This window comes from Coenobita brevimanus, chromosome 33 (genome assembly GCF_032717465.1).
Source record: "Coenobita brevimanus isolate Jiangsu-jjx chromosome 33, ASM3271746v2, whole genome shotgun sequence".
NCBI lineage: Eukaryota > Metazoa > Arthropoda > Malacostraca > Decapoda > Coenobitidae > Coenobita > Coenobita brevimanus.
Genome location: NC_136986.1, coordinates 43,584,654 through 43,598,418, shown reverse-complemented (window position 1 = coordinate 43,598,418; position 13,765 = coordinate 43,584,654). Strand labels below are relative to the sequence as shown.

General features: G+C 41.6%; 1 protein-coding gene across 1 annotated transcript in view; it reads left to right on the top strand.

The window, feature by feature from the left end:
• Nucleotides 1-5,740: 5,740 nt before the first annotated feature.
• Nucleotides 5,741-13,765, top strand: part of LOC145395886 (bile acid-sensitive ion channel-like) — a 29,756-nt gene continuing 21,731 nt past the window's right edge. The window contains exons 1-3 of the mRNA XM_080269409.1: nt 5,741-5,809; nt 6,767-6,976; nt 11,940-12,030. Coding sequence (XP_080125535.1) covers nt 5,741-5,809; nt 6,767-6,976; nt 11,940-12,030 — 370 coding nt within the window. The remainder of the gene's footprint in view (nt 5,810-6,766; nt 6,977-11,939; nt 12,031-13,765) is intronic.

The window sequence follows — 13,765 nt, the reverse complement described above, 5'->3', positions numbered from 1 at the left end:
CTGCCTTCCCTACCCTGCCTCACCACCCCTGCCTACCCTACCCTGTCTCACCACCCCTGCCTACCCTACCCTGTCTCACCACCCCTGCCTACCCTACCCTGCCTCACCACCCCTGCCTACCCTACCCTGTCTCACCACCCCTGCCTACCCTACCCTGTCTCACCACCCCTGCCTACCCTACCCTGTCTCACCACCCCTGCCTACCCTACTCTGTCTCACCACCCCTGCCTACCCTACCCTGCCTCACCACCCCTGCCTACTCCACCCTGTCTCACCACCCCTGCCTACCCTACCCTGTCTCACCATCCCTGCCTACCCCACCCTTCCTCACCACCCTTGCGTACTCTACCCTGCCTACCCCACCCTGCCTCACCACCCCTGCCTCACCACCCCTGTCTACCCTAACCTGCCTCACCACCCCTGTCTACCCTAACCTGCCTCACCACCCCTGCCTACCCTACTCTGTCTCACCACCCCTGCTACCCCACCCTGCCTCACCACCCTTGCCTACCCCGTCCTTCCTCACCACCCTTGTCTACTCTACCCTGCCTCACCACCCCTGCCTACCCCACCCTGCCTCACCACCCCTGCCAACCCTACCCCGCCTCACCACCCCACCATCATGAACAATTCAGCCAGATCAATAGAACACACCTCATTCCACTAAGCCCTTCAACACCTCCATCCACACGTCACCCAAAGTGCACCAGTACCCACCACCCATACCCGTCACACACACACACACAACAATATACCAACTCCCATCACACGACCCTCTCGATATGGTAATGAATTTGCCTATTTAGGAGGATATTAATGAGGGCGATGGTAGAGAGAGTGAGAAGAGAGAGAGAGAGAGAGTGAGTGAGTTATTAAAGTCAAGTGGTCAGTCGATAAAGACACACTGGTACGTACTGAGTAAAATGAGAGAGAGAGCACAAACGAACACAGCTTTCCAGTTTAAATATTTAACCAGCACATCGCCACGCAAATCTATATCCCACTCAATATTGTAATTCCTCTGAGTAACCCATTAGAGAGAGAGAAAGAAAAAAAAAAGGAGAGAAAGAAGGGAGAAAAAAAGAGAAGACGAGTTAGCAATGTTAGCGTGTTTACCTGCCAAGCACTTAAAAGCGAAAATGGCTAATCATAAGCGCTTCTCTCCCTTTCATCCTTTTCGGTAACAATAATAATGATAATGATGACTTCAAGGACGTGAAATTGTGTGAAGACAATTCTGGTGAAGAAAAATTTGCCACAGCCATTGCCTACTAGAAGCCGAGTCATAAAAAGACCTAGAGGCCAAGGTCACTGATGTTGTGCATGTCACCTTAGGTCATCAGGATCTATACTGTAAGTGTAGCCAGTGTGGTGGCTCTGGCTGTATTCTTTCCTGTCGCATCAGGTCACTTCTCTGTCTGCCGGAGCAGTGCACAATTCTGGACCAAAGGCGATAGCAGAGAATAATGATACGATCTGGACTATATTAAACACTGCAGGCTGGCCATCTGCTACTACTACTACTATTACTACTGCTGTTACAGCTACTACTACTAATCCATCCATCCATCATCCAATCCTACGTTGCCCCATGAGGAGCGTAGGAGTCTAGGGCTAGGCAAGTTGATCCTGACATTTAAGATCAGAGTGACCAGCCTCCCTCATCCCTGAGTGCCATTATGTGAGCAATAAACTCCAACCATCCCTTAGATATAAACCTTCACCGGCTCAATCCGATTGGAGGGCCTTCATTACCCACTAAACGTTTACACCAGGGGCCGTAATTTACTTATATGGTTACCACCCAGCATAATAAATGGTTTCCTGGTGTACAGGAAACTGTTTGGCTTGTCACTCAATATAGAGTCACCCATAGGCAGAAGGAAGAGGAAAGAATGAAGGAAAGAAAGACAGAAGAGGGAGTGTAAAGTCACCGGTAGGCAGAAGGATGAGGAAAGAATGGAGGAAAGAAAGACAGAAGAGGGAGTGTAAAGTCACCGGTAGGCAGAAGGATGAGGAAAGAATGAAGGAAAGAAAGACAGAAGAGGGAGTGTAAAGTCACCGGTAGGTAGAAGGATGAGGAAAGAATGGAGGAAAGAAAGACAGAAGAGGGAGTGTAAAGTCACATAATATATTAAGCACTGCATTCTTGCCATGTCCCAGGTATATGCTCTAACAATTTCACCTTCTGACTGAAATGGATCTGGAACTTTAGGGTCACTCTATTTTCCAATCCTATCCTGGTTGCTGTAGTGGGATCAGGAAGATATTTGTCAGGTGAGGCGGCCAACCAGAATGACAGGCTGTGGCTTAAACAGCATGCCAATACCAGCGCTTTATGTCTTATTTAGAAGAATACTATTGACAAAAACAATTAAACCTCATGGATGTGGGGAATTTTAATAATAATAATAATAGTAATAGTAATAATAATAGTAGTAATAACAGTAATAATGATAATAATACCTGATAAACAAAGGTAAGTTACATCAAGGCCAGGTAGCCATTAAGTAATAAACATAAATAACCAGGTAATACGTAGGTGTCCACAGGTGAGGCGACAGATAAACAGTGCAGTAATTAAGGGAATAAATGGGATAATTGGGTAATAAATCACTTACCTGCCTTGCTAATGAGTGTAGAGCAGGTGAGGTGTTGGTAATTCACCTTTGTATATTTTCACCTAGCTCTTTTTTGTCTTTCATTTTCCCATTTCTCTCTCTCTCTTTTTTCCCCCTCTTCTTTCTCATTTCTTTAATTTTCCCATTTTTCTCTCTCTTTTTCTTTCATTTTCCCATTTCTTTCTCTTTTATCTTTTTCTCTCTATTTCTCTTTTTCTTTCATTTCCTCCTCTTCTTTCTCATTTCTTTCATTTTTCCCACTTTCCGTTTTCTCTTTAATTTTCCCATTTCTTTCTCTCCTTTTTTGCATTTTCTTTCATTCTTTTCTCCCATTTCTTTCTCTTTTCTTTCACTCTCCCTGATTTATTCTTTTTTTATCTTTAATTTTCCCATTTCTTTTCCGTTTTCTCTTTAATTTTCCCATTTCTTTCTCTTTCTTTCTCATTATTCGCTTTTTCTTTCTTTCATTCTTTTTCCCATGTCTTTCTCTTTTTTCTTTAATTTTCCCCATTTCTGTCTTTTTTTTCTCCCATTTCTCTCTCTTTTTCTCTCATTTTCCCTCATTTCTTTCTCTCTTTTATTTCATTTTCCCTCATTTCTTTCTCATATTCCCTCATTTCTTTCTCTTTTATTTCATTTTCCCTCATTTCTTTCTCATATTCCCTCATTTCTTTCTCTTTTCTTTCATTTTCCCTCATTTCTTTCTCTCTTTTCTTTCATTTTCCCTCATTTCTTTCTCATATTCCCTCATTTCTTTCTCTCATATTCCCTCATTTCTTTCATTTTTCCCTCATTTCTTTCTCATATTCCCTCATTTCTTTCTCTCTCATATTCCCTCATTTCTTTCTCTCTCATATTCCCTCATTTCTCTCTCTCATTTTCCCTCATTTCTTTCTCTCTTTCATTTTCCCTCATGTATTTCTCTCTTTTCTTTCATTTCTCCCATTTCTGTCTTTAATTTTCAATCATTTATTTCTCTTTTTTCTCTCATTTTCTCATCTTTCTTTCTTTTCTCCCATTTCTTTCTCTTTCTTTCATTTTCCCTCATTTTTTTCTCTCATTTTCCCCGATTTCTTTCTCTCTCTCTTTCATATTCCCCTCGTCTCTTTCTCTTCATTTCTCCCTCGTCTCTTTCTCTTCATTTCTCCCTCGTCTCTTTCTCTTCATTTCTCCCTCGTCTCTTTCTCTTGTTTCACTTTTTCTATCATTCATTTCCCTTTTGTTTCTCTTCATTTCTCCCTCCTCGTTTCTTTCTCTTCATTTCTCCCTCGTCTCTTTCTCCTTCATTTCTTCCTTGTCTCTTTCTCCTTCATTTCTTCCTTGTCTCTTTCTCCTTCATTTCTTCCTTGTCTCTTTCTCCTTCATTTCTTCCTTGTCTCCTTCTCCTTCATTTCTTCCTTGTCTCTTTCTCCTTCATTTCTCCCTCGTCTCTTTCTCTTCATTTCTCCCTCGTCTCTTTCTCTTCATTTCTCCCTCGTTTCTTTCTCTTCATTTCTCCCTCGTCTCTTTCTCTTCATTTCTCCCTTGTCTCTTTCTCTTCATTTCTCCCTTGTCTCTTTCTCTTCATTTCTCCCTTGTCTCCTTCTTCATTTCTCCCTCGTCTCTTTCTCTTCATTTCTCCCTCGTCTCTTTCTCTTCATTTCTCCCTCGTCTCTTTCTCTTTTTTCACTTTTTCTGTCATTCATTTCCCATTTGTTTCTCTCTTTTCCTTCATTTTCACAATTTCTCTCTTTCTCCCATTTCTTCCTCTTTCATTTTCTCTCTTTTTTCTTTAATTTTCCCATTTCTCTTTTTTCTTTAATTTTCCCATTTCTCTTTTTTCTTTAATTTTCCCATTTCTCTTTTTTCTTTAATTTTCCCATCTCTCTCTCTCTCTCTCTCTAGGGTAATCAACAGAGTCAACAGGCCAACATTCTGATCAACTATGTGTTGTTGTTGATTAGAGAGAGAGAGAGAGAGAGAGAGAGAGAGAGAGAGAGAGAGATGTTAGTTATCAGAAAATGTGTGTGTGTGTGTGTGTGTGTGTGTGTGTGTGTGTGTGTGTGTGTGTGTGTGTGTGTGTGTGTGTGTGTGTGTGTGTGTGAACCACCGACTGTTATTAACCATTGAGTCTAATTTTCACTGCCTTGCTATCAGCCACATTCTCTCTCTCTCTCTCTCTCTCTCTCTCTCTCTCTCTCTCTCTCTCTCTCTCTCTCTCTCTCTTTCATTTTTAAACATCACCTGTCTGCCAATAATGGTGCGAGTCGATGGATGTGTGTAATCATGTGTGTGTGTGTGTGTGTGTGTGTGTGTGTGTGTGTGACGGATTAGTACTTGGCTGGCTTCGATCAGGTAAGGATGTTAATCTCTCTCTCTGTGTCTGTCTGTCTGTCTGTCTGTCTCTCTCTCTCTCTCTCTCTCTCTCTCTCGGGAATAATATAAGCGAAGGCCAAGCAAGAATGAATAAGAGTAAAGTATGTCAAATAGAGAGACAGACAGACAGACAGAAAGGGAAGTGGGCATAGCGGAGAGTGAATGATTGAGGGGGTATGACTGAGAGAGAGAGAGAGAGAGAGAGAGAAAGAGAGAGAGAGAGAGAGTCCAACACAGGTAATATCAAACGACAAAGCAAGGATAATAAGGCGAGAATAAAGGACTGAGGCATATACTTTACTTTTATCCATTTTATTGCTATATCTTTGAACATTTAAGTATTCTATATCTAACCTGTGTATTTCCTGCTTTTCACTCTGCCAGGTGTTTTTATCTGGTGATGGTGTAGCTGGTCACACCCCCTTCAGTTGCTGTGTACTGTATGTAGTGTTCACTCTTAAAAAAACGATATTCCAGTCATGGAGAGCGAGAGACTGACGAGGAGAGTGTATGTGTGAGGTGGAGCGGAGGAGAGCGAGGGGGAGGCCAAGGATGAAATATTGGGATGGAGTGGAGAGGTATATGAGAGAGGGGGATGTAAGAAACGGCGGGAGACTGGGCGACAGGTAGGCGATTTGTTTGTGGCCACCCCTTACGGGATTAAGGCGTGTGGCAGTAGATAGATATATAGAAATCACAAACCGACAAACACAGCAGAGTCATTTAATATTTGTTACAGGGTACCGGAGTGAAAGTGACAGAAGATGGAGAAGAGCGCCGAGCAGGGAGGCTGGACTGAGAAAAGAGCCAGCAAGCATCCTACACCCGGCAAGGTAAATAAACAAATAATCCACTCACTGGATGTAGTGCTGCCCTCGGATGCATGCCCCTTCCTCTCTTCCTTTCTTCCTCTTATTTCTTTCCTTCACTCTTTCCTCTTCCTTCTGCCTGTGGGTAACTCTACACTGAGTGACAAGCCAAATGGTTTCCTGCACACCAGGAAACCATTTACTACGCTGGGTGGTAACCATATAACAAAATTATGGCGCCTGGTGGTTTAGTGGGTAATTATTGCGCTCCAATCGGATTGAGCCGGTGAAGGTTTATATCCAAGGGATGGTTAGGGTTGATTGCTCATGCAGTGCCACTCAGGGATAAGTGAGGCTGGTCACTCTCATCTTAAGTGTCAAGACCAACTTGCCTAACCCCGGGCTCCTACGCTCCAGTAGGGAAACACTAGATTATATGATGAATGAATGATATGAAACTTGACATTTATGTGTCGCCATAGTTATATATCTTTTTTCATCGTATTGCATCATTATCTTCATCAGTTTACATCATTTTCATCTTCATCAGTTGACATCATTTTATATCATTTTCTTCATTTAGCATCATTTTCATTATATTCATTATTTACCATCATTTTCATTATATTCATTATTTACCATCATTTTCATTATTAGCTTCATCATTTACCATCATTTTCGTCGTTATCTTTATTCATTTTTATCATTTTCATCATTATCTTCTTTATTTAGCATTATTTTCATCATTATCATCATTATTTAGCATCATTCTGAGCAATATCATCATCATCATGGTGGGGTTAGAGTGAGTTAAGAGTGAGCTGGTCATAGGGTTAGTGTGAGATTAGAATAAATGCAGAAAAGCGACCCAGTTGACCTAAAACCACCCCAAAACTGACCTAATACCACCCACCTAACCAAAAACCACCCCCAGACTGGCCTAGATCGACCTCAAGTGACCCCTTTCGTGACCTCTAACAGCCTGGTATGGAGGGCAGCTGCAGCGTTGGCGAGATCTTGCTGGCGTTCAGTCAGACCACCACGTGCCACGGCCCCGCCCACGTGGCCAGGAACGCGGGCAGGTGGCAGCGGTGGTTGTGGGCCGCCGTCACGCTCTTCTTCGCCGTGGTCCTCATCTCAGTCGTCGCCCACGAGAATATTGGCTTCTTTAGGAGGGATGTGCATTCCCAGGTGTGTGTTTAGTGTTGTTGTTGTTGTTCGTCTTCATTATCATCATCATCATCATCATCATCATCATCATCGTCTTCTTCATCATCATCATCTTCAGTATCATCATCATCTTCATCATCGTCATCTTCATCATCATCATCATCGTCTTCTTCTTCATTATCGCCATCATCATCGTCTTCTTCTTTTTCTTCATCATCATTATCATCGTCATCATCATCGTATCTTCTTCTTCATCATCATCATTATCATCGTCATCATCATCGTATCTTCTTCTTCATCATCATCATCATCATCATCATCATCATCATCTTCTTCAGAGCCATCGCGCTTGAGAATATTAGTTTCTTTAAGAGGGGAGCGCAGTCTCAAGTTTGTCATTAATGTTCTTATTCTTTTCCTCCTCCTCCTCCTCCTCCTCCACGGCACTGTCACTTCCTCTCACCACTTTCCTTCTTGTCCTCCATCATTCACTTCATCGCAGCTGCCCCCATCTTCACCCTCACGCAGGGAAATATTGGCTTTGAGTGGAAATCACACTCCCAGGTTTGTGTGTGTGTGTGTGTGTGTGTGTGTGTGTGTGTTCTTACCTAATTGTATCTTTACAGGAATGAGTCAAGCTCGTACTGTCCCGTGTATTAAACCATTTTTATCATACATATCCTTAAATTTGTGAATAGTTTGGCACACCACTTCGTTCGGTAATGTGTGTGTGTGTGTGTGTGTGTGTGTGTGTGTGTGTGTGTGTGTGTGTGTGTGTGTGTGTGTGTGTATAATGTAAAGAGATAAGAAGGGGTAGACTGCCAGGTGTGGGTACTCCCTGTGCCATAATCTTCACCTTCATCTACATCATTTTCTGGTGGAGGGAAGAGGGGAGGTCCGGAAGGGGTGTGGTGAGTAGGCCAGGTAAGGTAGGTGGGTGAGTAGGTGGGTAAGTAGGTAGGTAGGTAGGTGGGTAAGCAGGGCCGGATTTACGAAGTTTGAAGAAAGAGGGAGTGGATTCTTAGGAGTATAGCCAATTAATCCATTTAAATATTCAAAATACACTCTGCTTCCTTCAATCATAGTCTATCTGTCTATCCATCTATAGCCCGATGCCCTAATCCGCAAAGGGTGGCCGCAGACAAAACGCCTCCAAGTCGCTGTCACCCATCATTTGACTGGCCTCCCCCCCAACTCACTCCCCCCTCCCTCATATAGAAATACAATAATATAGAGAAATGTAAGTTGAATAAATGCAGTAAGATATTTTTTGCGTGTATTTTGGTTAATGTATGTATTTTTTTGTATATGCAATGCTTGATCTGCCCCAAACAAGGGGGTGTACGCTCCCCATGCCAGGTAAGAGAGTGAGAGAACAGGTGTTGGTGGAGGGAGTTTTTTTTTTTTAAGAAGTTGGGATGGATTCTTGGCTGGCGTTCCTCACCACCTCCCTCCTACTCTCCAACCACCTTAGGCCTCATGGGACTGGCAATGGAGCGAGCATTTTCATCCCCACAGTTACAGCATCGGGGCTCCACTCTTGTCGTTCGGTCTATCTATTGCCAGACGCCTTAATCCCGTAAGGGGTGGCCACAAACAAATTGCCTCCATGTTGCCCTGTCCCCCCGCCATGTCATTGCCCTGCTCCAAGCTCACACCCCCCTCACTTATATCTCTCCACTCCATCCCTCCATCTCATCCTTGGCCTACTCCTCCCTATTGTCGTCCTGTCGCTAATTTTGTCTCCACAGGTTTTTGAGTGATGCCTTCTTCCACAATCTGCATTCTAGGGTCGCGTTGACAACTCCATGCTCTATGCCCCCGCCTGGAGCACCTTGGGCAGGTTTTAGGCTCTACATACTGTTCTGCGTGCCTGTAACCGGGTCCTGTTACAGATACATTGTTGGCCACATCTTTTATGAGAGCCACCACCTCACTATTTCTCTCCCTTCACTGTAATTCTATTTGCCCACAGTATTCTTTAACCATCCAGCACTGTGTCTGCCACTCTCCACACTGGAATTCTAATATAATTTTCCTATTTTTATTTTTATTTTTTTTGGGGTTTATCACGCGGGTTTGCATCACAATACCTTTATATCCTTCAGTAGTAAGGAAGTCCACAGCTTCTTGCAAACCGGCTGTGATGTATGGCGTATGTTTGCCTTCTTTCAGTACAGACGAAAATGGCCTGTAATCCTTCCCCAGCTTTATTGTCCACAGTGTTTTGTGTTGAACGTCCAGCGGGAAGTCGATTGGAAACAACAGCCTCAGTGTATCCCCATGGGGTTCTGTCGACTCGCTTCTATTCTGGGCCTCCCTCACCACCTCGTGTGTCTGCTCCCGCTGCTGCGTATCATTTGTTGCATCACTGTCTTCATTTGCATCATTCACTCTCTTCTTGTTCTTCCTCCTGCGTGTGCTTGGGCTTTCCTCTACACTGCATAGGTATTGCATTTCAACGCTATTACTATTTCTCTTCTTACTCGTTACCAGGGGGAACCCAGTTTCATCTCAGTGGTTTGGCCCTGTCGGGGTAATGCAGAATACCTTTGGCGGCTTCTGGCAACTCCTCACTTGTCTTATGAACGGATCTTGAATTTGGCTCTTGTATTTTTTTTTTTTTTTTTTTTAAGGAACGTTTTGCGGGCTGCTGGCCTTTGGTTCCTTCTTCCTTGCATAAAAAAAAAAAAAACTATTGCCTTTTGTGCTCTACTGTACTTGGCCCAACATTGCCATCTCTTACTGAATGAAGAGTTGTAACATAAGATTAACACTATAATATGATGGTGGGAACGAAGTGCTTTGGGAAGGATATAGAGCCATTATGATGCTAGTAACGAAGAAGTGCTATGGGAAGGATATAGAGCCATTATGATAGTAACGAAGAAGTGCTATGGGAAGGATATAGAGCCATTATGATAGTAACGAAGAAGTGCTATGGGAAGGATATAGAGCCATTATGATAGTAACGAAGAAATGCTATGGGAAGGATGTAGAGCCATTATGATAGTAACGAAGAAGTGCTATGAGAAGGATATAGAGCCATTATGATGCTAGTAACGAAGAAGTGCTATGGGAAGGATATACTCGTAGAGCCATTATGATAGTAACGAAGAAGTGCTATGGGAAGGATATAGCCACTGTGATGCTAGTAACGAAGAAGTGCTGTGGGAAGGATATAGAACTATCTTGCCAGTGAGCTACGCAAAATAAAACAGCAAAAGGACGAAAGTTTGGGCCAGTTTAAGATGAAAATACTGTATAGATACGCTACTATTTACAGAGTATCTAATATATAGTATAAAGATAGCAGAAACTATCAATGAAGGTTGTATGTAATTCGTCTTTGTCAGTCGTCGCTAAGTAGTTGTTTTTTTAGATGTTTCTGTGCACGAATTATGTATATGATAAATGTCTGATACGTATAATGATCCATGTGTAATAGGATAGTAAAATACGTAACAAACAGGCATAATTGTATAGTGTATGAGGGAAAAGGGCAGCTTAATGTGTAGACTGTGACATCTATATTGGAATTGGATTTTGCTCAAGTAGACTGAAATGTTGTATATTTCATGTCAAGCTATCGCCATACATCAATCCGTCATAACCGTTAACAACCTCCAGTTATAAATCTTTGCCACCCCTTACGTGTTTACCATTGATGGAGTGCCTGAAAAGTACAATATGTTCACGAACGCCGTTATTCAGGTAAGGAGACTCCCTAACATCTCTTCCTAAACGATTTATTCTCGAAACTTCTCATCAGTATCCCTTGGTTTTCTTCTTTACCTATTTTCAGGGTCGACATAGATTTCATGAATAACACAAGAATATAGTAAAGGATCAAAATAAAAAATAAATTAAGGAAGAGGTGTTATAAGCTACCTAACCGTGCTAGGCCACCGCCGCCCTTATATTTTCCTCCGACTACCAACCCGGGGAGTATGGGCATAAATCTTCCTTTTAGGGCTACCTCCTTCGGTGGTTGCAACTACTTTTATTGTGACTATTACCTGACAACTTAATGAAGGTCAGTGAACCCTCATTTAGTTGAGCATGTCTCGAATATTCTTGTGTACAGCCTTTATTAAGCGATTTATATTGCATATTGCTCCTTACTCTCCTGTGTTGCATAAATCTTTCAAACATCGCCATACTCTACATCAATAACATACCAGTGGATATTTACCAGCCATATACACGAATAAATCGTTAAAGAAGACGTGTTAGGGAGCTTCATTACCTATCGAGAATACCGCCTTCCAGTCCAGACGCACCAAAGAAAGGTAAACCTCTCTCAATGGAAGAGTTAATTTCCCACGCACGAGTGAAGGAAGGATTTTTCACATATCCCTCAGAACACTCATTAAGCAAATAACATGTGGCGCTTTATTGATGAAATGTATTAAATTCCTCAATACTGGTGTGTGTTTGTGCTAAGATCAGGTTTTCAAGTAATCGTGACACCATCCTAGAATTCAAATTTTGGCAGTTAAGCGAGAGCAGGCGACATGAGCGGTAAGGATGGAAATTCTCTAATTAGACAGTATTTGCTTGGTGTTCAACTTGAAAAATGTATAAAACAATATGGTTATGATTTTATTATTGATATTTCAATTTTATAAGTGAATTTTATAGCCAACCATGCTAATTTGGGAACTAGTTTCCGTGGCGGATATTGTGATTCACGGTTGATTTGGGAACTAGTTTCCGTGGCGGATATTGTGAATTACGGTATTCTGTCAATCATTTGTGCAGTATTGTGTATTAGCCATTTAATGATGCATATATTACGTAATCAGTAAGTGAATAAAATAGCATTAGAATGCTAATAATGTAAAAATATGGTGTTTGCTGGGTTAATATTTGTGTCGATCGTCGTGCGGTGATGTGGAAGATGTATTATTCCGCGTCGCCTCCCGGTGATGCTGCAAATGGCGTGAGAGTGAACCGAATATTATCTGTTTTTTTTCCGTAGACCAGCAGCAGCATGGCAGAAACAACTGGCCTCCAGCTCCCCACACTGACCCTCTGCAACCGTGGTTTCTTCTCTATGGCCAAAGTAACAGGTGAGGATGGTTAAAAGCTGATCTTATTTCAGGCACACCGGAGTTTGGTCAGTGTTCCAGAGCCAGACCACATAATTTAAATTTTAAGAAGCATTCCCAATATTTTCCAGGTTGCTTGCAGTTTACTCAGATTCTCTGTATTTTTTATTGATTTTTGGTAATATGATGGTTGAGTTTTATAGAGGAGCTGCAGCAGAAGATGCTTTTCAACTTAGGAGCTTTTTAACGGAAGGAGCTGTTCAACTGAAGGTTAGACCAGCTTCAATTTGAATTTGCCCAGATTGTTTCCTGCATTTTCTGAATTTGGTTATTTCCCGTATTAATTATTTCGCTTTCCTTTCCAGCATTTTTGGACCAGTAATTAGAAGGCAAAGATTTTACTATGTTGACTAATTTTTTGCCATTAGGTGTTTATTGAGGGAGAAGTGAAACTGCAGGAGAGCTCTCTATGCTTAAAGTTTGTAGTATTTTTTTCCCTTGCTAAACTGCAATAAGCTTATCATTGTGCCAGCTTTAAATATTTGCAGAAAGGTGTAATTTTGAAGATACTGAAACTGGTAAGTGGACACCTGCCATGTAGCACATTTAAGACGATTCAGGTTCAATTTCAGTGTTGTTAATTGTTTGTCCCAGCCAACCAAACCGAACCTAACCCAGTTCAGCTGAACCCAGCATAATTTAACTAACCTAACGAATGATTTGAGGACAATGTGTTTGAGGTCTGAGTCGGTCCATTGCCTTCTATATGATGCCATCACCACTGCCAGCAAACCTAAATTTGTTCTCTTGAGTAACATGGTATTTTTGCAGAATTTGGGTGTTGTGAAAATTATACAATCATCAGTAACAAATATCTCTAGAGTCTGGGTGTCAAATGAATTTACAGTTTTCAAAGGTAATCCTTTTCATAAGATTGTCATCATTTGTTAATGGGAGCTCTCCTGCAGTTTGTGGGGACAGGGTGACTCTGGTAGAGCACCTGACTCAAGACCAAAGGGTCAAGAGTTTGTGCCCTGCCTGGGTAGCTGCTCTGCTGGGAGAGGTAGTGTTCTCCCAACACCTAGCAGGGCTATATGATCTATCAAAGTCTAGCTCGGGGTATTCCCTTTATATAAAATTTAAGAAAAAAAAAGAAAATCATGCATTTTGAAAACAACATATCACTTGTTCAACAGTCCTGGGCTATATCCCACTAAAAGAAGTAAGTCAGGCTTTGAAGAGTATGAAGAATGTTAGGTTAAGACATGGAAGTGGAAGCTAATTGGTATATTTAAGTGAAAGATACCTAATAAATGTAAATTTGTACCAAAAATTGAAATTTTGAGAAGTGGAAAATATATAATGCAAGCCAGGTTTTAAGAACAATTATTTAGCTCCTGTGAAAATTGTGAATTTCAGCTTAAGTTTGACACTTGAAATTGAAGATAAAAGTACAAACCAAGTTGCTGATAATGTTGTTTGGCGTTAAGTAAAAGTACGAGCCAAGTTTTGGATAATGTTGTTTGAAGATAAAATACGAGCCAAGTTTTGGATAATGTTGTTTGAAGATAAAAGTATGAGCCAAATTTTAGATAATGCTGTTTGATGTTTAATAAAAGTATGAACCAAGTTTTGGATAATGATGTTTGACATTTAATAAAAATACAGTACAAGCCAAGTTTTGGATAATGTTGTTTGATGTTTAATAAAAGTATGAGCCAAGTTTTGGATAATGTTTGATGTTTAATAAAAGTAT